Source organism: Oncorhynchus nerka, linkage group LG20 (assembly GCF_034236695.1).
Source record: "Oncorhynchus nerka isolate Pitt River linkage group LG20, Oner_Uvic_2.0, whole genome shotgun sequence".
Lineage (NCBI taxonomy): Eukaryota > Metazoa > Chordata > Actinopteri > Salmoniformes > Salmonidae > Oncorhynchus > Oncorhynchus nerka.
In genome coordinates this window covers 16,340,179-16,363,746 of record NC_088415.1, presented here as the reverse complement: position 1 = coordinate 16,363,746, position 23,568 = coordinate 16,340,179, and the positions used below count along the sequence as shown (strand labels likewise).

Here is a 23,568-nt window from a genome sequence, read left to right as displayed (position 1 = left end):
ATAGAGACAGTAAATGAGTCTGTTGAGAGAGAGATGGATGGATAGAGACAGTAAATGAGTCTGTTGAGAGAGAGATGGATGGATAGAGACAGTAAATGAGTCTGTTGAGAGAGAGATGGATGGATAGAGACAGTAAATGAGTCTGTTGAGAGAGAGAGATGGATGGATAGAGACAGTAAATGAGTCTGTTGAGAGAGAGATGGATGGATAGAGACAGTAAATGAGTCTGTTGAGAGAGAGATGGATGGATAGAGACAGTAAATTAGTCTGTTGAGAGAGATGGATGGATAGAGACAGTAAATTAGTCTGTTGAGAGAGAGATGGATGGATAGAGACAGTAAATTAGTCTGTTGAGAGAGATGGATGGATAGAGACAGTAAATTAGTCTGTTGATGGATAGAGACAGTAAATTAGTCTGTTGAGAGAGAGAGATGGATGAATAGAGACAGTAAATGAGTCTGTTGAGAGAGAGAGATGGATGAATAGAGACAGTAAATTAGTCTGTTGAGAGAGAGAGATGGATGAATAGAGACAGTAAATTAGTCTGTTGAGAGAGATGGATGAATAGAGACAGTAAATGAGTCTGTTGAGAGAGAGATGGATGGATAGAGACAGTAAATGAGTCTGTTGAGAGAGATGGATGAATAGAGACAGTAAATGAGTCTGTTGAGAGAGAGATGGATGGATGAATAGAGACAGTAAATGAGTCTGTTGAGAGAGATGGATGAATAGAGACAGTAAATGAGTCTGTTGAGAGAGATGGATGAATAGAGACAGTAAATGAGTCTGTTGAGAGAGAGATATGGATGAATAGAGACAGTAAATGAGTCTGTTGAGAGAGAGAGATGGATGAATAGAGACAGTAAATGAGTCTGTTGAGAGAGAGAGATGGATGGATAGAGACAGTAAACGAGTCTGTTGAGAGAGAGATGGATGGATAGAGACAGTAAATGAGTCTGTTGAGAGAGAGATGGATGGATAGAGACAGTAAATGAGTCTGTTGAGAGAGAGATGGATGGATGGATAGAGACAGTAAATGAGTCTGTTGAGAGAGAGAGATGGATGGATAGAGACAGTAAATGAGTCTGTTGAGAGAGAGATGGATGGATAGAGACAGTAAATGAGTCTGTTGAGAGAGAGATGGATGGATAGAGACAGTAAATTAGTCTGTTGAGAGAGAGAGAGATGGATGAATAGAGACAGTAAATGAGTCTGTTGAGAGAGAGAGATGGATGGATAGAGACAGTAAATTAGTCTGTTGAGAGAGAGAGATGGATGGATAGAGACAGTAAATGAGTCTGTTGAGAGAGAGAGATGGATGGATAGAGACAGTAAATTAGTCTGTTGAGAGAGAGATGGATGGATAGAGACAGTAAATGAGTCTGTTGAGAGAGAGAGATGGATGGATAGAGACAGTAAATGAGTCTGTTGAGAGAGAGAGATGGATGAATAGAGACAGTAAATGAGTCTGTTGAGAGAGAGAGATGGATGAATAGAGACAGTAAATGAGTCTGTTGAGAGAGAGAGAGATGGATGAATAGAGACAGTAAATGAGTCTGTTGAGAGAGAGAGATGGATGAATAGAGACAGTAAATGAGTCTGTTGAGAGAGAGAGATGGATGAATAGAGACAGTAAATGAGTCTGTTGAGAGAGAGAGAGATGGATGAACAGAGACAGTAAATGAGTCTGTTGAGAGAGAGAGATGGATGGATAGAGACAGTAAATGAGTCTGTTGAGAGAGAGAGATGGATGGATAGAGACAGTAAATGAGTCTGTTGAGAGAGAGATGGATGAATAGAGACAGTAAATGAGTCTGTTGAGAGAGATAGATGGATGAATAGAGACAGTAAATGAGTCTGTTGAGAGAGAGATGGATGGATAGAGAAAGTAAATGAGTCTGTTGAGAGAGAGAGATGGATGGATAGAGACAGTAAATGAGTCTGTTGAGAGAGATAGATGGATGGATAGAGACAGTAAATGAGTCTGTTGAGAGAGAGAGATGGATGGATAGAGACAGTAAATGAGTCTGTTGAGAGAGAGATGGATGGATAGAGACAGTAAATGAGTCTGTTGAGAGAGAAATGGATGGATAGAGACAGTAAATGAGTCTGTTGAGAGAGAGAGATGGATGGATAGAGACAGTAAATTAGTATGTTGAGAGAGAGAGATGGATGGATAGAGACAGTAAATTAGTCTGTTGAGAGAGAGAGATGGATGGATAGAGACAGTAAATGAGTCTGTTGAGAGAGAGAGATGGATGGATAGAGACAGTAAATGAGTCTGTTGAGAGAGAGATGGATCGATAGAGACAGTAAATGAGTCTGTTGAGAGAGAGATGGATGAATAGAGACAGTAAATTAGTCTGTTGAGAGAGAGAGATGGATGGATAGAGACAGTAAATTAGTCTGTTGAGAGAGAGATGGATGGATAGAGACAGTAAATGAGTCTGTTGAGAGAGAGAGATGGATGAATAGAGACAGTAAATTAGTCTGTTGAGAGATGGATGGATAGAGACAGTAAATGAGTCTGTTGAGAGAGAGAGATGGATGGATAGAGACAGTAAATGAGTCTGTTGAGAGAGAGATGGATGAATAGAGACAGTAAATGAGTCTGTTGAGAGAGAGAGAGATGGATGGATAGAGACAGTAAATGAGTCTGTTGAGAGAGAGAGATGGATGGATAGAGACAGTAAATGAGTCTGTTGTGAGAGAGAGATGGATGGATAGAGACAGTAAATGAGTCTGTTGTGAGAGAGAGATGGATGGATGGAGACAGTAAATTAGTCTGTTGAGAGAGAGATGGATGGATAGAGTGTGTAAATAAATACAGGTAATATATATATATATATATATAGAGAGAGAGATGTATAGAGTATATAAATAAATACAGGTATAGAGAGAGAGAGAGAGAGAGAGAGATGTATAGAGTATATAAATAAATACAGGTATAGAGAGAGAGAGAGAGAGAGATGTCTAGAGTATATAAATAAATACAGGTATAGAGAGAGAGAGAGAGAGAGAGAGATGTCTAGAGTATATAAATAAATACAGGTATAGAGAGAGAGAGAGATGTCTAGAGTATGTAAATAAATACAGGCAGAGAGAGAGATGTCTAGAGTATGTAAATAAATACAGGTATAGAGAGAGAGAGATGTATAGAGTATGTAAATAAATACAGGTATAGAGAGAGAGAGATGTATAGAGTATGTAAATAAATACAGGTATAGAGAGAGAGAGATGTATAGAGTATGTAAATAAATACAGGTAGAGAGAGAGAGAGAGAGATGTCTAGAGTATATAAATAAATACAGGTATAGAGAGAGAGAGATGTATAGAGTATGTAAATAAATACAGGTAGAGAGAGAGATGTCTAGAGTATGTAAATAAATACAGGTATAGAGACAGATGTATAGAGTATGTAAATAAATACAGGTAGAGAGAGATGTATAGAGTATGTAAATAAATACAGGTAGAGAGAGAGAGAGAGATGTATAGAGTAAGTAAATAAATACAGGTATAGAGAGAGATTTATAGAGTATGTAAATAAATACAGGCATAGAGAGAGATGTATAGAGTAAGTAAATAAATACAGGTATAGAGAGAGATGTATAGAGTATGTAAATAAATACAGGTATAGAGAGAGATGTAGAGAGTATGTAAATAAATACAGGTATAGAGAGAGATGTATAGAGTATGTAAATAAATACAGTTATAGAGAGATATGTATAGAGTAAGTAAATAAATACAGGCATAGAGAGAGATGTATAGAGTAAGTAAATAAATACAGGTATAGAGAGAGATGTATAGAGTATGTAAATAAATACAGGCATAGAGAGAGAGAGAGATGTATAGAGTATGTAAATAAATACAGGTATAGAGAGAGAGATGTATAGAGTATGTAAATAAATACAGGTAGAGAGAGATGTCTAGAGTATGTAAATAAATACAGGTATAGAGAGAGAGATGTATAGAGTATGTAAATAAATACAGGTATAGAGAGAGAGAGATGTAGAGAGTATGTAAATAAATACAGGTAGAGAGAGATGTCTAGAGTATGTAAATAAATACAGGTAGAGAGAGAGAGAGAGATGTAGAGAGTATGTAAATAAATACAGGTATAGAGAGAGAGAGAGATGTATAGAGTATGTAAATAAATACAGGTATAGAGAGAGAGATGTATAGAGTATGTAAATAAATACAGGTATAGAGAGAGAGAGAGATGTAGAGAGTATGTAAATAAATACAGGTATAGAGAGAGAGAGAGATGTAGAGAGTATGTAAATAAATACAGGTATAGAGAGAGAGAGAGATGTAGAGAGTATGTAAATAAATACAGGTATAGAGAGAGAGAGAGATGTATAGAGTATGTAAATAAATACAGGTATAGAGAGAGAGATGTATAGAGTATGTAAATAAATACAGGTATAGAGAGATGTCTAGAGTATGTAAATAAATGCAGGTATAGAGAGATGTATAGATTATGTAAATAAATACAGGTAGAGAGAGAGATGTATAGAGTATGTAAATAAATGCAGGTATAGAGCGATGTCTAGAGTATGTAAATAAATACAGGTAGAGAGAGAGAGATGGATAGCATGAGTAAACGAGAGCAGGCTGCTACGCTGGCGTGTGCCAGAACCTCCCGCCGACTGAAGGTCACCGTGCGACCTCTGGCGAGTCGCAAGATTGGACGCTGTGTGACGCCCTCCCTCCTGATTGGCTGTTTTTTAACCACAGCTCACTTCCTATACAGATTCTGGAATGGCTATGCTGTATTCTCACGGAGACAGGGTTAGGATTGTCTCTGCTGTATTCTCACTGAGACAGGGTTAGGATTGGCTCTGCTGTATTCTCACTGAGACAGGGTTAGGATTGGCTCTGCTGTATTCTCACGGAGACAGGGTTAGGATTGTCTCTGCTGTATTCTCACTGAGACAGGGTTAGGATTGGCTCTGCTGTATTCTCACTGAGACAGGGTTAGGATTGGCTCTGCTGTATTCTCACGGAGACAGGGTTAGGATTGGCTCTGCTGTATTCTCACAGAGACAGGGTTAGGATTGGTTCTGCTGTATTCTCACTGAGACAGGGTTAGGATTGGCTCTGCTGTATTCTCACAGAAACAGGGTTAGGATTGGCTCTGCTGTATTCTCACTGAGACAGGGTTAGGATTGGCTCTGCTGTATTCTCATGGAGACAGGGTTAGGATTGGCTCTGCTGTATTCTCACAGAGACAGGGTTAGGATTGGCTCTGCTGTATTCTCACTGAGACAGGGTTAGGATTGGCTCTGCTGTATTCTCACAGAGACAGGGTTAGGATTGGCTCTGCTGTATTCTCACGGAGACAGGGTTAGGATTGGCTCTGCTGTATTCTCACAGAAACAGGGTTAGGATTGGCTCTGCTGTATTCTCACGGAGACAGGGTTAGGATTGGCTCTGCTGTATTCTCACTGAGACAGGGTTAGGATTGGCTCTGCTGTATTCTCATGGAGACAGGGTTAGGATTGGCTCTGCTGTATTCTCACTGAGACAGGGTTAGGATTGGCTCTGCTGTATTCTCATGGAGACAGGGTTAGGATTGGCTCTGCTGTATTCTCACGGAGAGAGGGTTAGGATTGACTCTGCTGTATTCTCACGGAGACAGGGTTAGGATCGGCTCTGCTGTATTCTCACGGAGACAGGGTTAGGGTGGGCTCTGCTGTATTCTCACAGAGACAGGGTTAGGATATCCTCTCTCTATGTAAGGTTCTCCTCTCTCTATGTAATGTTCTCCTCTCTCTATGTAATGTTCTCCTCTCTCTCTCTCTATGTAATGTTCTCCTCTCTCTCTCTCTATGTAATGTTCTCCTCTCTCTATGTAATGTTCTCCTCTCTCTATGTAATGTTCTCCTCTCTCTATGTAACGTTCTCCTCTCTCTATGTAATGTTCTCCTCTCTCTATGTAATGTTCCCCTCTCTCTATGTAATGTTCTCCTCTCTCTATGTAATGTTCTCCTCTCTCTCTTCTCTCTATGTAATGTTCTCCTCTCTCTCTTCTCTCTATGTAACGTTCTCCTCTCTCTATGTAATGTTCTCCTCTCTCTATGTAACGTTCTCCTCTCTCTATGTAATGTTCTCCTCTCTCTATGTAATGTTCTCCTCTCTCTCTCTCTCTATGTAATGTTCTCCTCTCTCTCTTCTCTCTATGTAATGTTCTCCTCTCTCTATGTAATGTTCTCCTCTCTCTATGTAATGTTCTCCTCTCTCTCTCTCTCTATGTAATGTTCTCCTCTCTCTCTTCTCTCTATGTAATGTTCTCCTCTCTCTATGTAATGTTCTCCTCTCTCTATGTAATGTTCTCCTCTCTCTCTCTCTCTATGTAATGTTCTCCTCTCTCTCTCTCTCTATGTAATGTTCTCCTCTCTCTCTCTCTATGTAATGTTCTCCTCTCTCTCTCTCTCTATGTAATGTTCTCCTCTCTCTATGTAATGTTCTCATCTCTCTATGTAACGTTCTCCTCTCTCTATCTAATGTTCTCCTCTCTCTATGTAATGTTCTCCTCTCTCTCTCTCTATGTAATGTTCTCCTCTCTCTCTTCTCTCTATGTAACGTTCTCCTCTCTCTATCTAATGTTCTCCTCTCTCTATCTAATGTTCTCCTCTCTCTAATGTCTCTCTCTCTCTTCTCTCTATGTAATGTTCTCCTCTCTCTATGTAATGTTCCCCTCTCTCTATGTAATGTTCTCCTCTCTCTATGTAATGTTCTCCTCTCTCTATGTAATGTTCTCCTCTCTCTCTTCTCTCTATGTAATGTTCTCCTCTTTCTATGTAATGTTCTCCTCTCTCTCTTCTCTCTATGTAATGTTCTCCTCTCTCTATGTAATGTTCTCCTCTCTCTATGTAATGTTCTCCTCTCTCTATGTAACGTTCTCCTCTCTCTATGTAATGTTCTCCTCTCTCTATGTAATGTTCCCCTCTCTCTATGTAATGTTCTCCTCTCTCTCTTCTCTCTATGTAATGTTCTCCTCTCTCTCTTCTCTCTATGTAATGTTCTCCTCTCTCTATGTAATGTTCTCCTCTCTCTATGTAATGTTCTCCTCTCTCTATGTAATGTTCTCCTCTCTCTATGTAATGTTCTCTCTCTCTATGTAATGTTCTCTCTCTATGTAATGTTCTCTCTATGTAATGTTCTCCTCTCTCTATGTAATGTTCTCTCTCTCTATGTAATGTTCTCCTCTCTCTATGTAATGTTCTCCTCTCTCTATGTAATGTTCTCCTCTCTCTATGTAATGTTCTCCTCTCTCTATGTAATGTTCTCCTCTCTCTCCTCTCTCTATGTAATGTTCTCCTCTCTCTATGTAATGTTCTCCTCTCTCTATGTAATGTTCTCCTCTCTCTATGTAATGTTCTCCTCTCTCTATGTAATGTTCTCCCTCTCTCTATGTAATGTTCTCCTCTCTCTATGTAATGTTCTCTCTCTATGTAATGTTCTCCCTCTCTCTCTCCTCTCTCTATGTAATGTTCTCCTCTCTCTATGTAATGTTCTCCTCTCTCTATGTAATGTTCTCCTCTCTCTATGTAATGTTCTCCTCTCTCTATGTAATGTTCTCCTCTCTCTCTCTCTATGTAATGTTCTCCTCTCTCTATGTAATGTTCTCCTCTCTCTATGTAATGTTCTCCTCTCTCTCTCTATGTAATGTTCTCCTCTCTCTATGTAATGTTCTCCTCTCTCTATGTAATGTTCTCCTCTCTCTATGTAATGTTCTCCTCTCTCTCTCCTCTCTCTCTATGTAATGTTCTCCTCTCTCTATGTAATGTTCTCCTCTCTCTATGTAATGTTCTCTCTCTCTATGTAATGTTCTCCTCTCTCTATGTAATGTTCTCCTCTCTCTATGTAATGTTCTCCTCTCTCTCTCTATGTAATGTTCTCCTCTCTCTATGTAATGTTCTCCTCTCTATGTAATGTTCTCCTCTCTCTATGTAATGTTCTCTCTCTCTCTCTCTATGTAATGTTCTCCTCTCTCTCTCTCTCTATGTAATGTTCTCCTCTCTCTCTATGTAATGTTCTCCTCTCTCTCTCTCTCTATGTAATGTTCTCCTCTCTCTATGTAATGTTCTCCTCTCTCTATGTAATGTTCTCCTCTCTCTATGTAATGTTCTCCTCTCTCTTCTATGTAATGTTCTCCTCTCTCTATGTAATGTTCTCCTCTCTCTATGTAATGTTCTCCTCTCTCTCTGTAATGTTCTCCTCTATGTAATGTTCTCCTCTCTCTATGTAATGTTCTCCTCTCTCTATGTAATGTTCTCTCTCTCTATGTAATGTTCTCCTCTCTCTATGTAATGTTCTCCTCTCTCTCTCTCTCTATGTAATGTTCTCCTCTCTCTATGTAATGTTCTCCTCTCTCTATGTAATGTTCTCCTCTCTCTATGTAATGTTCTCCTCTCTCTATGTAATGTTCTCCTCTCTCTCTATGTAATGTTCTCCTCTCTCTATGTAATGTTCTCCTCTCTCTCTAATGTTCTCTCTATGTAATGTTCTCTCTCTCTCTCTCTCTCTATGTAATGTTCTCTCCTAATGTTCTCTCTATGTAATGTTCTCATCTCTCTATGTAATGTTCTCCTCTCTATGTAATGTTCTCCTCTCTCTATGTAATGTTCTCCTCTCTCTCTATGTAACGTTCTCCTCTCTCTATGTAATGTTCTCCTCTCTCTATGTAATGTTCTCTCCTCTCTCTCTATGTAATGTTCTCCTCTCTCTCTTCCTCTCTATGTAATGTTCTCCTCTCTCTCCTGAAGGATGTAATGTTCTCCTCTCTCTATGTAATGTTCTCCTCTCTCTATGTAACGTTCTCCTCTCTCTATGTAATGTTCTCCTCTCTCTATCTAATGTTTCTCCTCTCTCTCTCTCTATGTAATGTTCTCCTCTCTCTATGTAATGTTCTCCTCTCTCTATGTAATGTTCTCCTCTCTCTATGTAATGTTCTCCTCTCTCTATAACGTTCTCCTCTCTCTATGTAATGTTCTCCTCTCTCTATGTAACGTTCTCCTCTCTCTATGTAATGTTCCCTCTCTCTCTAATGTTCTCCTCTCTCTATGTAATGTTCTCCTCTCTCTATGTAATGTTCTCCTCTCTCTATGTAATGTTCTCCTCTCTCTATGTAATGTTCTCCTCTCTCTATGTAATGTTCTCCTCTCTCTATGTAATGTTCCTCCTCTCTCTATGTAATGTTCTCCTCTCTCTATGTAATGTTCTCCTCTCTCTATGTAATGTTCTCCTCTCTCTATGTAATGTTCTCCTCTCTCTATGTAATGTTCTCCTCTCTCTCTCTCTCTATGTAATGTTCTCCTCTCTCTCTATGTAATGTTCTCCTCTCTCTAATGTTATCTCTCTCTATGTAATGTTCTCCTCTCTCTATGTAATGTTCTCCTCTCTCTATGTAATGTTCTCCTCTCTCTATGTAATGTTCTCCTCTCTCTATGTAATGTTCTCCTCTCTCTATGTAATGTTCTCTCTCTCTCTCTCTCTCTCTCTATGTAATGTTCTCTCTATGTTCTCCTCTATGTAATGTTCTCCTCTCTCTCTCTCTGTGTATCTCTCTCTCTCTCAATTCAATTCAATTCAATTCTCTCTATTGTGGAACATGTGTTAACATTGTTCTCCTCAACATACAAAGTGAATATATAAAGTGAAAAACAACAAAAATGAACAGTAAACATGTAATACAGTTTCTCAGTAAAGACTTACTGTCTATTATATATATACAGTGTTTTAACAATGTACAAATGGTTAAAGGACTAAAATAAATAAGCATAAATATGGGTTGTATTTAGAATGGTGTTTGTTCTTCACTGGTTGCCCTTTTCTCGTGGCATGGTCACAAATCTTGCTGCTGTGATGGCTCACTGTAATTTCACCCAGTAGATATGGGAGTTTTTCAAAATTGGATTTTGTTTTCGAATTTTTGTGGATCTGTGTAATCTGAGGGAAATATGTCCTCTAATCTGGTCATACATTTGTAATGTTCTCAGCTCTTTCCACTCTCTTTGTAATGTTCTCCTCTCTTCTCTTGAGAGCCAATGTCTCTCCTCTCTCTCTCTCAATGTAATGTGCTCACTGAGTCTGTCATAGTCAAAGCTATGTTAATTTTGGGTCAGTTGGTCAGGTATTCTGCCTCTCTGTACTCTCTGTGTAGGGCCAAATAGCATTCTAGTTTGCTCTGTTTTTTGTTCATTCTTTCCAATGTGTATGTAATTATCTTTTCCTCTTTCTCTGATTTGGTTGGGTCTAATTGTCTCCTCCTGGGGCTCTATGTAATGTTCTCCTCTCTCTATGTAGGGGACTCTTCTCCAGGTTCATCTCTATGTTATGGAAGGTTTTCCTCCTTTAGGTGGTTGTAATGTTCTCCTCTTTTCTATTTTGTAATGTTCTCCTAATTCTGCTCTCTGCATTAATGTTCTCCTCTGTACTCTAGGATATTTTGCAGAATGTTCTTCTCTCTATGTTTGTTCTTTTGTGAAGTCTTCTATGTAATGTTCACAACCATCAATGGGCTCTTCTCTTCAAGTATTTTTAGCCAAATCCTAATCTATGTAATGTTCTGTTTCTTTTGATGGCATAGAATGCCCTGTTGTTCTCCTCTCAGCTATGTAAGTTCTCGCTGATGTCTATGTATAGTTTTTTGTGTGCCTCTCTCTATGGAATTTGTCCTGTGGTCTGGTGACTGGACCTAATTATTTTGGTCTTACTCTTTATGTAAGGGCCCAGGTCTGACAGAATCTTCTAAGATCTCTGCTCTAGGCCCTCCTAATGAAGCACCAGATCTCAGCAAACAGCAGACATTTGACTTCTCGGATTCTATGGGGACGTTCTCCTCTCTCTATGTAATGTTCTCATCTCTCTATATAACGTAATCTCTCTCTCTAAATTGTTTTCTCTCTCTATGTAATGTTCTCTCTCTCTCTCTCTTCTCTCTATGTAATGTTCTCCTCTCTCTCTTCTCTCTATGTAATGTTCTCCTCTCTCTATGTAATGTTCTCCTCTCTCTATGTAATGTTCTCCTCTCTCTATGTAACGTTCTCCTCTCTCTATGTAATGTTCTCCTCTCTCTATCTAATGTTCTCCTCTCTCTCTCTCTATGTAATGTTCTCCTCTCTCTATGTAATGTTCTCCTCTCTCTATGTAATGTTCTCCTCTCTCTATGTAATGTTCCCCTCTCTCTATATAACGTTCTCCTCTCTCTATGTAATGTTCTCCTCTCTCTATGTAACGTTCTCCTCTCTCTATGTAATGTTCCCCTCTCTCTATGTAATGTTCTCCTCTCTCTATGTAATGTTCTCCTCTCTCTATGTAATGTTCCCCTCTCTCTATGTAATGTTCTCCTCTCTCTATGTAATGTTCTCCTCTCTCTATGTAATGTTCTCCTCTCTCTATGTAATGTTCCCCTCTCTCTATGTAATGTTCTCCTCTCTCTATGTAATGTTCTCCTCTCTCTATGTAATGTTCTCCTCTCTCTATGTAATGTTCTCCTCTCTCTATGTAATGTTCTCCTCTCTCTATGTAATGTTCTCCTCTCTCTCTCTCTCTATGTAATGTTCTCCTCTCTCTATGTAATGTTCTCCTCTCTCTATGTAATGTTATCCTCTCTCTATTTAATGTTCTCCTCTCTCTATGTAATGTTCTCCTCTCTCTATGTAATGTTCTCCTTTCTCTATGTAATGTTCTCCTCTCTCTATGTAATGTTCTCCTCTCTCTATGTAATGTTCTCCTCTCTCTCTCTCTCTCTCTCTCTCTCTCGCTCATGTTCTCCTCTCTCTATGTAATGTTCTCCTCTCTCTCTCTAATGTTATCTCCTCTCTCTCTCAATTCAATTCAATTCAATTCAAGGGCTTTATTGGCATGGGAAACATGTGTTAACATTGCCAAAGCAAGTGAAGTAGACAACATACAAAGTGAATATATAAAGTGAAAAACAACAAAAATGAACAGTAAACATTACACATACAGAAGTTTCAAAACAGTAAAGACATTACAAATGTCATATTATATATATATACAGTGTTTTAACAATGTACAAATGGTTAAAGGACACAAGATAAAATAAATAAGCATAAATATGGGTTGTATTTAGAATGGTGTTTGTTCTTCACTGGTTGCCCTTTTCTCGTGGCAACAGGTCACAAATCTTGCTGCTGTGATGGCACACTGTGGAATTTCACCCAGTAGATATGGGAGTTTTTCAAAATTGGATTTTGTTTTCGAATTTTTTGTGGATCTGTGTAATCTGAGGGAAATATGTCTCTCTAATATGGTCATACATTGGGCAGGAGGTTAGGAAGTGCAGCTCAGTTTCCACCTCATTTTGTGGGCAGTGAGCACATAGCCTGTCTTCTCTTGAGAGCCATGTCTGCCTACGGCGGCCTTTCTCAATAGCAAGGCTATGCTCACTGAGTCTGTACATAGTCAAAGCTTTCCTTAATTTTGGGTCAGTCACAGTGGTCAGGTATTCTGCCGCTGTGTACTCTCTGTGTAGGGCCAAATAGCATTCTAGTTTGCTCTGTTTTTTTGTTCATTCTTTCCAATGTGTTAAGTAATTATCTTTTTGTTTTCTCATGATTTGGTTGGGTCTAATTGTGCTGTTGTCCTGGGGCTCTATAGGGTGTGTTTGTGTTTGTGAACAGAGACCCAGGACCAGCTTGCTTAGGGGACTCTTCTCCAGGTTCATCTCTCTGTAGGTGATGGCTTTGTTATGGAAGGTTTGTGAATCGCTTCCTTTTAGGTGGTTGTAGAATTTAACGGCTCTTTTCTGGATTTTGATAATTAGTGGGTATCGGCCTAATTCTGCTCTGCATGCATTATTTGGTGTTCTACGTTGTACACGGAGGATATTTTTGCAGAATTCTGCGTGCAGAGTCTCAATTTGGTGTTTGTCCCATTTTGTGAAGTCTTGGTTGGTGAGCGGACCCCAGACCTCACAACCATAAAGGGCAATGGGCTCTATGACTGATTCAAGTATTTTTAGCCAAATCCTAATTGGTATGTTGAAATTTATGTTTCTTTTGATGGCATAGAATGCCCTTCTTGCCTTGTCTCTCAGATCGTTCACAGCTTTGTGGAAGTTACCTGTGGCGCTGATGTTTAGGCCAAGGTATGTATAGTTTTTTGTGTGCTCTAGGGCAACAGTGTTGTCTAGATGGAATTTGTATTTGTGGTCCTGGTGACTGGACCTTTTTTGGAACACCATTATTTTGGTCTTACTGAGATTTACTGTCAGGGCCCAGGTCTGACAGAATCTGTGCATAAGATCTAGGTGCTGCTGTAGGCCCTCCTTGGTTGGTGACAGAAGCACCAGATCATCAGCAAACAGCAGACATTTGACTTCGGATTCTAGCAGGGGAGGCCGGTGCTCCCTCTCTCTCTCACTCTCTCTCTCTCTCTCTCTCTCTCTCTCTCTCTCTCTCTCTCTCTCTCTCTATTTGTTTTCCCCTCTCTATGTAATGTTCTCCTCTCTCTATGTAATGTTCTCCCCTCTCTCTCTAATGTTATCCTCACTCTATGTAATGTTCTCCTCTCTCTATGTAATGTTCTCCACTCTCTATGTAATGTTCTCTCTCTCTCTCTCTCTCTCTCTCTCTCCTATGTCTCTCTTCTCTCTCTCTCTCTCTCTCTCTCTCTCTCTCTCTCTCTCTCTCTCTCTCTCTCTCTCTCTCTCTCTCTCTCTCCCTATGTAAGGTTCTCGCCCCACTCCCTCTCTCTCTCTCTCTCTCTCTCTCTCTGTCTCTCTCTCTCTCTCTCTCTCTCTCGCTCTATGTAATGTTCTCCTCCCTCTCACGCTCTCTCTCTCTCTGTCTCTCTCTCTCTCTCTCTTTCTCTCCCTCTGTCGCTCTCTTTCGATGCTGTTTTCACTGGCTCTGTTGACACAGCTGTTATACACTGGTTTCTCAAGCACTGTCGTATCAGCACATTTTCACAGATATTTCTCCTCCCCTCCCTCCACTCCTCTCATTTCATGGTGGATCGAGACAGAGGGAGTCAGAGCTCACCTCCTGAAGGAATGAGAGGTAATTTGCTGAATGGTCACAGCCTAGAAAACAAAAGTGTAGTATTTCACTAATGTCTATGGTTGTTAAATGGAAGGCAGTTTCTACCATTAAAAAAACCCTCGAGAGCCAATACAACAGCTGAGAGAACAAAGTCACGGCTTCCCTCTGAAAGTGAACTCGTTAACAATCCCTCTATAAACTCAACCGCCAACCTCTCTCCATGTCATCTGCCCTATAGTGTAAAACACCAGCATCATACACTCAGCGCTCACATGGCTCGTCTATAATGCTGCAGTTCCTCACGCTCTCCCTGTCTTCTGCCATGTATACTGTGACATTACATCATCTCAATCACACACTCCGTCCTACATTACCAGGCTAAATGTTACATGATGCTATCTAAAACAGTATCTAGCTTGGAGGCTGTATCCATATCAGGGCTGACCCAATCTGTCTCTGTCCTCTGACCCAGACTCTCCTCTGTCTCTGTCTCTGTCCTCTGACCCAGGCTCTCCTCTGTCTCTGTCTCTGTCCTCTGACCCAGGCTCTCCTCTGTCTCTGTCCTCTGACCCAGGCTCTCCTCTGTCTCTGTCTCTGTCCTCTGACCCAGGCTCTCCTCTGTTTCTGTCCTCTGACCCAGGCTCTCCTCTGTCTCTGTCCTCTGACCCAGACTCTCCTCTGTCTCTGTCCTCTGACCCAGGCTCTCCTCTGTCTCTGTCTCTGTCCTCTGACCCAGGCTCTCCTCTGTGTCTGGCTCTGTCCTCTGACCCAGGCTCTCCTCTGTCTCTGTCTCTGTCCCTGTCCTCTGACCCAGGCTCTCCTCTGTTTCTGTCCTCTGACCCAGGCTCTCCTCTGTCTCTGTCCTCTGACCCAGGCTCTCCTCTGTCTCTGTCCTCTGACCCAGGCTCTCCTCTGTCTCTGTCCTCTGACCCAGGCTCTCCTCTGTCTCTGTCCTCTGACCCAGGCTCTTCTCTGTCTCTGTCCTCTGACCCAGGCTCTCCTCTGTCTCTGTCTCTGTCCTCTGACCCAGGCTCTCCTCTGTCTCTGTCCTCTGACCCAGGCTCTCCTCTGTCTCTGTCTCTGTCCTCTGACCCAGGCTCTCCTCTGTCTCTGTCCTCTGACCCAGGCTCTCCTCTGTCTCTGTCCTCTGACCCAGGCTCTCCTCTGTCTCTGTCCTCTGACCCAGGCTCTTCTCTGTGTCTGTCCTCTGACCCAGGCTCTCCTCTGTCTCTGTCCTCTGACCAAGGCTCTCCTCTGTCTCTGTCCTCTGACCCAGACTCTCCTCTGTCTCTGTCCTCTGACCCAGGCTCTCCTCTGTCTCTGTCTCTGTCCTCTGACACAGGCTCTCCTCTGTCTCTGTCCTCTGACCCAGGCTCTCCTCTGTCTCTGTCCTCTGACCCAGGCTCTCCTCTGTCTCTGTCTCTGTCCTCTGACCCAGGCTCTCCTCTTTCTCTGTCCTCTGACCCAGGCTCTCCTCTGTCTCTGTCCTCTGACCCAGGCTCTCCTCTGTCTCTGTCTCTGTCCTCTGACCCAGGCTCTCCTCTGTCTCTGTCCTCTGACCCAGGCTCTCCTCTGTCTCTGTCTCTGTCCTCTGACCCAGGCTCTCCTCTGTCTCTGTCTCTGTCCTCTGACCCAGGCTCTCCTCTGTCTCTGTCCTCTGACCCAGGCTCTCCTCTGTCTCTGTCTCTGTCCTCTGACCCAGGCTCTCCTCTGTCTCTGTCCTCTGACCCAGGCTCTCCTCTGTCTCTGTCTCTGTCCTCTGACCCAGGCTCTCCTCTGTCTCTGTCCTCTGACCCAGGCTCTCCTCTGTCTCTGTCTCTGTCCTCTGACCCAGGCTCTCATCTGTCTCTGTCTCTGTCCTCTGACCCAGGCTCTCCTCTGTCTCTGTCCTCTGACCCAGGCTCTCCTCTGTCTCTGTCCTCTGACCCAGGCTCTCCTCTGTCTCTGTCCTCTGACCCAGGCTCTCCTCTGTCTCTGTCCTCTGACCCAAGCTCTCCTCTGTCTCTGTCCTCTGACCCAGGCTCTCCTCTGTCTATGTCCTCTGACCCAGGCTCTCCTCTGTCTCTGTCTCTGTCCTCTGACCCAGGCTCTCCTCTGTCTCTGTCCTCTGACCCAGGCTCCCCTCTGTCTCTGTCCTCTGACCCAGGCTCTCCTCTGTCTATGTCCTCTGACCCAGGCTCTCCTATCCCTCATAACTCTTCCTGCTTCTCTTTTACTCCACATCTACATGCCGTCCCGCCTCTCTACCACCTTCAACTAAAGCAGCTGTGGTAGAGTGAGTGAGAGAGAAAAAGATAGAGGGAGAGAGAGGTGGGAGGGTTGCAATAATCTTGTTTATATTTTTCATCATCCGGAGGAGTAATAGAGGGAGTGATGGAGGTAGGGAGGGAAGGAGAGAGAGAGAGGGGAGGAGTGATGGAGGTAGGGATGGAAGGAGAGAGAGAGAGGGAGGAGTGATGGAGGTAGGGAGGGAAGGAGGGAGAGAGAGAGGGGAGGAGTAATAGAGGGAGTGATGGAGGTAGGAAGGGAAGGAGGGAGAGAGGGGAGGAGTGATAGAGGGAGTGATGGAGGTAGGGAGGGAAGGAGGGAGAGGGGGGAGGAGTAATAGAGGGAGTGATGGAGGTAGGAAGGGAAGGAGGGAGAGAGGGGAGGAGTGATAGAGGGAGTGATGGAGGTAGGAAGGGAAGGAGGGAGAGAGGGGAGGAGTGATAGAGGGAGTGATGGAGGTAGGGAGGGAAGGAGGGAGAGGGGGGAGGAGTAATAGAGGGAGTGATGGAGGTAGGGAGAGAAGGAGGGAGAGAGAGAGGGGAGGAGTGATAGAGGGAGTGATGGAGGTAGGCAGGGAAGGAGGGAGAGAGGGGAGGAGTGATAGAGGGAGTGATGGAGGTAGGGAGGGAAGGAGGGAGAGAGTTGAGAAGTGATAGAGGGAGTGATGGAGGTAGGGAGAGAAGGAGGGAGAGAGAGAGGGGAGGAGTGATAGAGGGAGTGATGGAGGTAGGCAGGGAAGGAGGGATAGAGAGAGGGGAGGAGTGATAGAGGGAGTGATGGAGGTAGGGAGGAGGGAGAGAAGGGAGGAGTGATAGAGGGAGTGATGGAGGTAGGGAGAGAGGGTTGGAGTGAGAGAAAGGGAGGGAGTGATGGAGGGAGAGAGGGTTGGAGTGAGAGGGGGAGTGAGGGAAGGAGGGAGAGAGGGTTGGAGTGAGAGGGGGAGGTGTACTGGGGCGCTCCTTATTTCACCTTGTGCAGGCAGTGTGCTCCTGATAACGGGCCAATAAAACTAATCACAGCTGATGAATTAGCCTGATACAGGCTGCGTTAATCCAAAGGACTAATGGGTGGTTTTATCACACTGGGTCTGTCTGTCTGTCTGTCTGTCTGTCTGTCTGTCTGTCTGTCTGTCTGTCTGTCTGTCTGTCTCAGTCTGATGGGGAGGAGGAGGGGGGATTCACGGTGGGTGAGGTATGGTGGTGGGGGACGGGGTTGTGGTACAAAGGTAGGGTCTTATTTGGTGAGGTTGTGTCTGCAGTACTCTGCCAGCTGTGTAGACAAGTTGTAAGCAAGGTGTAGACAGATGCTGCATATGGCTTTGTAAAATAGTCCTTCAAAGTAATGAAAGAACACTTCAGTTGCTCTGTTCACACTCCATCTCTGTTTATAGGTTTATAGTCATCACCTATAAACATCTACGTGGCCTCACCACTGAGCAAGTGACTGGTGATTGCAGTGGCTTGTGTGTTATTGTGAGGAGTACTATTTGAGGCCTGTGAAGGCCTGTGTGTGTGTGTGTGTGTGTGTGTGTGTGTGTGTGTGTGTGTGTGTGTGTGTGTGTGTGTGTGTGTGTGTGTGTGTGTGTGTGTGTGTGTGTGTGTGTGTGCGTGCGTGCGTGCATGTGTGTGTGTGTGTGCTTAGTGATAGCTCTGCGGGGCCTGCACTGCCACTGTGTGGAGCGGTGTTTTAGCCTTGTCTCAGCCCATTGGGATGTGGGGATGGATGTTAGGAGTGCTGGAGCTATATTTAAACTGCTCCATGATTTATTAATAGACTCCCCAGTATGCGCAGTGCTGAGAATACAGCCTGCAGGCCCTCTGTACAGGACTATCTAGTGCAGCAGAATAGGCCCTCTATACAGGACTATCTAGAGCAGCAGAACAGGCCCTCTATACAGGACTATCTAGTGTAGCAGAACAGGCCCTCTATACAGGACTATCTAGTGCAGCAGAACAGGCCCTCTATACAGGACTATCTAGTGTAGCAGAACAGGGCCTCTATACAGGACTATCTAGAGCAGCAGAACAGGCCCTCTAACAGGACTATCTAGTGCAGCAGAACAGGCCCTCTATACAGGACTATCTAGTGCAGCAGAACAGGCCCTCTATACAGGACTATCTAGTGCTAGATAGAGCAGAGGATAGGTCTGGGAACGCAGTCAGCACCTTTTACCTGACATGGATGCCCTGATGTGATGACTCAGAGGTCCACTGATTCAATAACCTGACAAATGACAATAATTATTTAAACAACAACAACAACAATAACAACAACTGCACTAACAATGCTAACAATTAAGATAATACATGGTTATACATTATAATGAAAACTAAAGAAAAATGTAATAATCTCTCTCTCTCTCCCTCTCCCTCTCCCTCTCCCTCTCCCTCTCCCTCTCCCTCTCCCTCTCCCTCTCTCTCTCTCTCTCTCTCTCATTCTCCAGTATGAATATTTCAACGCAGTATTGATTAATGAGGTGGATGAGGAAGGTAACAGTATGGAGCTGGGAGGAGACTTCCTTCTGCAACCCAACGACCACTTCAACAACCTGTCTGTCAACCTCAGCCTCAGTGTGGTGCAGGTGCCCACCAACATGTACAACAAAGGTACGTTTAATATCTACATGACCAACATAGATGTTTAATATCTACATGACCAACATAGATGTTTAATATCTACATGACCAACAAGGTACGTTTAATATCTACATGACCAACATAGATGTTTAATATCTACATGACCAACATAGATGTTTAATATCTACATGACCAACAAGGTACGTTTAATATCTACATGACCAACATAGATGTTTAATATCTACATGACCAACAAGGTACGTTTAATATCTACATGACCAACATAGATGTTTAATATCTACATGACCAACAAGATGTTTAATATCTACATGACCAACATAGATGTTTAATATCTACATGACCAACATAGATGTTTAATATCTACATGACCAACATAGATGTTTAATATCTACATGACCAACAAGGTACGTTTAATATCTACATGACCAACATAGATGTTTAATATCTACATGACCAACAAGGTACGTTTAATATCTACATGACCAACATAGATGTTTAATATCTACATGACCAACATAGATGTTTAATATCTACATGACCAACATAGATGTTTAATATCTACATGACCAACATAGATGTTTAATATCTACATGACCAACATAGATGTTTAATATCTACATGACCAACAAGGTACGTTTAATATCTACATGACCAACATAGATGTTTAATATCTACATGACCAACAAGGTACGTTTAATATCTACATGACCAACATAGATGTTTAATATCTACATGACCAACATAGATGTTTAATATCTACATGACCAACATAGATGTTTAATATCTACATGACCAACATAGATGTTTAATATCTACATGACCAACATAGATGTTTAATATCTACATGACCAACAAGGTACGTTTAATATCTACATGACCAACATAGATGTTTAATATCTACATGACCAACATAGATGTTTAATATCTACATGACCAACATAGATGTTTAATATCTACATGACCAACAAGGTATGTTTAATATCTACATGACCAACATAGAGGTTTAATATCTACATGACCAACATAGATGTTTAATATCTACATGACCAACATAGATGTTTAATATCTACATGACCAACATAGATGTTTAATATCTACATGACCAACAAGGTACGTTTAATATCTACATGACCAACATAGATGTTTAATATCTACATGACCAACATAGATGTTTAATATCTACATGACCAACATAGATGTTTAATATCTACATGACCAACAAGATGTTTAATATCTACATGACCAACATAGATGTTTAATATCTACATGACCAACATAGATGTTTAATATCTACATGACCAACATAGATGTTTAATATCTACATGACCAACATAGATGTTTAATATCTACATGACCAACATAGATGTTTAATATCTACATGACCAACATAGATGTTTAATATCTACATGACCAACATAGATGTTTAATATCTACATGACCAACATAGATGTTTAATATCTACATGACCAACATAGATGTTTAATATCTACATGACCAACATAGATGTTTAATATCTACATGACCAACAAGGTACGTTTAATATCTACATGACCAACAAGGTACGTTTAATATCTACATGACCAACAAGGTACGTTTAATATCTACATGACCAACAAGGTACGTTTAATATCTACGTGACCAGCAAGGTACGTTTAATATCTACATGACCAACATAGAGGTTTAATATCTACATGACCAACATAGATGTTTAATATCTACATGACCAACATAGATAATTAATATCTACATGACCAACATAGATGTTTAATATCTACATGACCAACATAGATGTTTAATATCTACATGACCAACAAGGTACGTTTAATATCTACATGAGCAACATAGATGTTTAATATCTACATGACCAACAGGGTACGTTTAATATCTACATAACCAACAGGGTACGTTTAATATCTACATAACCAAAATAGATGTTTAATATCTACATGAGCAACATAGATGTTTTATATCTACATGAGCAACATAGATGTTTAATATCTACATGACCAACATAGATGTTTAATATCTACATGACCAACAAGGTAGATGTTTAATATCTACATAACCAACATAGATGTTTAATATCTACATGACCAACATAGATGTTTAATATCTACATGACCAACATAGATGTTTAATATCTACATGTACAACAAAGGTATGTTTAATATCTACATGACCGACATAGATGTTTAATATCTACATGACCAACATAGATGTTTAATATCTACATGACCAACATAGATGTTTAATATCTACATGAGCAACATAGATGTTTAATATCTACATGACAACATAGATGTTTAATATCTACATGACCAACATAGATGTTTAATATCTACATGACCAACATAGATGTTTAATATCTACATGACCAACATAGATGTTTAATATCTACATGACCAACATAGATGTTTAATATCTACATGACCAACATAGATGTTTAATATCTACATGACCAACATAGATATTTAATATCTACATGACCAACATAGATGTTTAATATCTACATGACCAACATAGATGTTTAATATCTACATGACCAACATAGATGTTTAATATCTACATGACCAACATAGATGTTTAATATCTACATAACCAACATAGATGTTTAATATCTACATGACCAACAAGGTACGTTTAATATCTACATGACCAACAAGGTACGTTTAATATCTACATGACCAACAAGGTACGTTTAATATCTACATGACCAACAAGGTACGTTTAATATCTACATGACCAACATAGATGTTTAATATCTACATGACCAACATAGATGTTTAATATCTACATGACCAACAAGGTACGTTTAATATCTACATGACCAACATAGATGTTTAATATCTACATGACCAACATAGATGTTTAATATCTACATGACCAACATAGATGTTTAATATCTACATGAGCAACATAGATGTTTAATATCTACATGAGCAACATAGATGTTTAATATCTACATGACCAACATAGATGTTTAATATCTACATGACCAACATAGATGTTTAATATCTACATGACCAACAAGGTGTTTAATATCTACATGACCAACATAGATGTTTAATATCTACATGACCAACAAGGTAGATGTTTAATATCTACATGACCAACATAGATGTTTAATATCTACATGACCAACAAGGTTTTAATATCTACATGACCAACATAGATGTTTAATATCTACATGACCAACAAGATGTTTAATATCTACATGACCAACATAGATGTTTAATATCTACATGACCAACATAGATGTTTAATATCTACATGACCAACATAGATGTTTAATATCTACATGACCAACATAGATGTTTAATATCTACATGACCAACATAGATGTTTAATATCTACATGACCAACATAGATGTTTAATATCTACATGACCAACATAGATGTTTAATATCTACATGACCAACATTAATATCTACATGACCAACATAGATGTTTAATATCTACATGACCAACAAGGTAGTGACCAACATAGATGTTTAATATCTACATGACCAACATAGATGTTTAATATCTACATGACCAACAAGGTACGTTTAATATCTACATGACCAACATAGATGTTTAATATCTACATGACCAACATAGATGTTTAATATCTACATGACCAACATAGATGTTTAATATCTACATGACCAACATAGAATATCTACATGTTTTTAATATCTACATGACCAACATAGATGTTTAATATCTACATGACCAACAAGGTGTTTAATATCTACATGACCAACATAGATGTTTAATATCTACATGACCAACATAGATGTTTAATATCTACATGACCAACAAGATGTTTAATATCTACATGACCAACATAGATGTTTAATATCTACATGACCAACAAGATGTTTAATATCTACATGACCAACATAGATGTTTAATATCTACATGACCAACAAGGTACGTTTAATATCTACATGACCAACATAGATGTTTAATATCTACATGACCAACATAGATGTTTAATATCTACATGACCAACAAGGTACGTTTAATATCTACATGACCAACATAGATGTTTAATATCTACATGACCAACATAGATGTTTAATATCTACATGACCAACAAGGTTTAATATCTACATGACCAACATAGATGTTTAATATCTACATGACCAACATAGATGTTTAATATCTACATGACCAACATAGATGTTTAATATCTACATGACCAACATAGATGTTTAATATCTACATGACCAACATAGATGTTTAATATCTACATGACCAACAAGGTATGTTTAATATCTACATGACCAACATAGATGTTTAATATCTACATGACCAACATAGATGTTTAATATCTACATGACCAACATAGATGTTTAATATCTACATGACCAACAAGGTAGAATATCTACATGTAGATGTTTAATATCTACATGACCAACATAGATGTTTAATATCTACATGACCAACATAGATGTTTAATATCTACATGACCAACATAGATGTTTAATATCTACATGACCAACAAGATGTTTAATATCTACATGACCAACATAGACCAACATAGATGTTTAATATCTACATGACCAACATAGATGTTTAATATCTACATGACCAACATAGATGTTTAATATCTACATGACCAACATAGATGTTTAATATCTACATGACCAACATAGATGTTTAATATCTACATGACCAACATAGATGTTTAATATCTACAT

General features: G+C 40.4%; 1 protein-coding gene across 1 annotated transcript in view; it reads left to right on the top strand.

The window, feature by feature from the left end:
• cacna2d3a (calcium channel, voltage-dependent, alpha 2/delta subunit 3a) overlaps nt 1-23,568 on the top strand; it is a 452,439-nt gene that overhangs the window by 127,610 nt on the left and 301,261 nt on the right. The window contains exon 6 of the mRNA XM_065006038.1: nt 18,727-18,889. Coding sequence (XP_064862110.1) covers nt 18,727-18,889 — 163 coding nt within the window. The remainder of the gene's footprint in view (nt 1-18,726; nt 18,890-23,568) is intronic.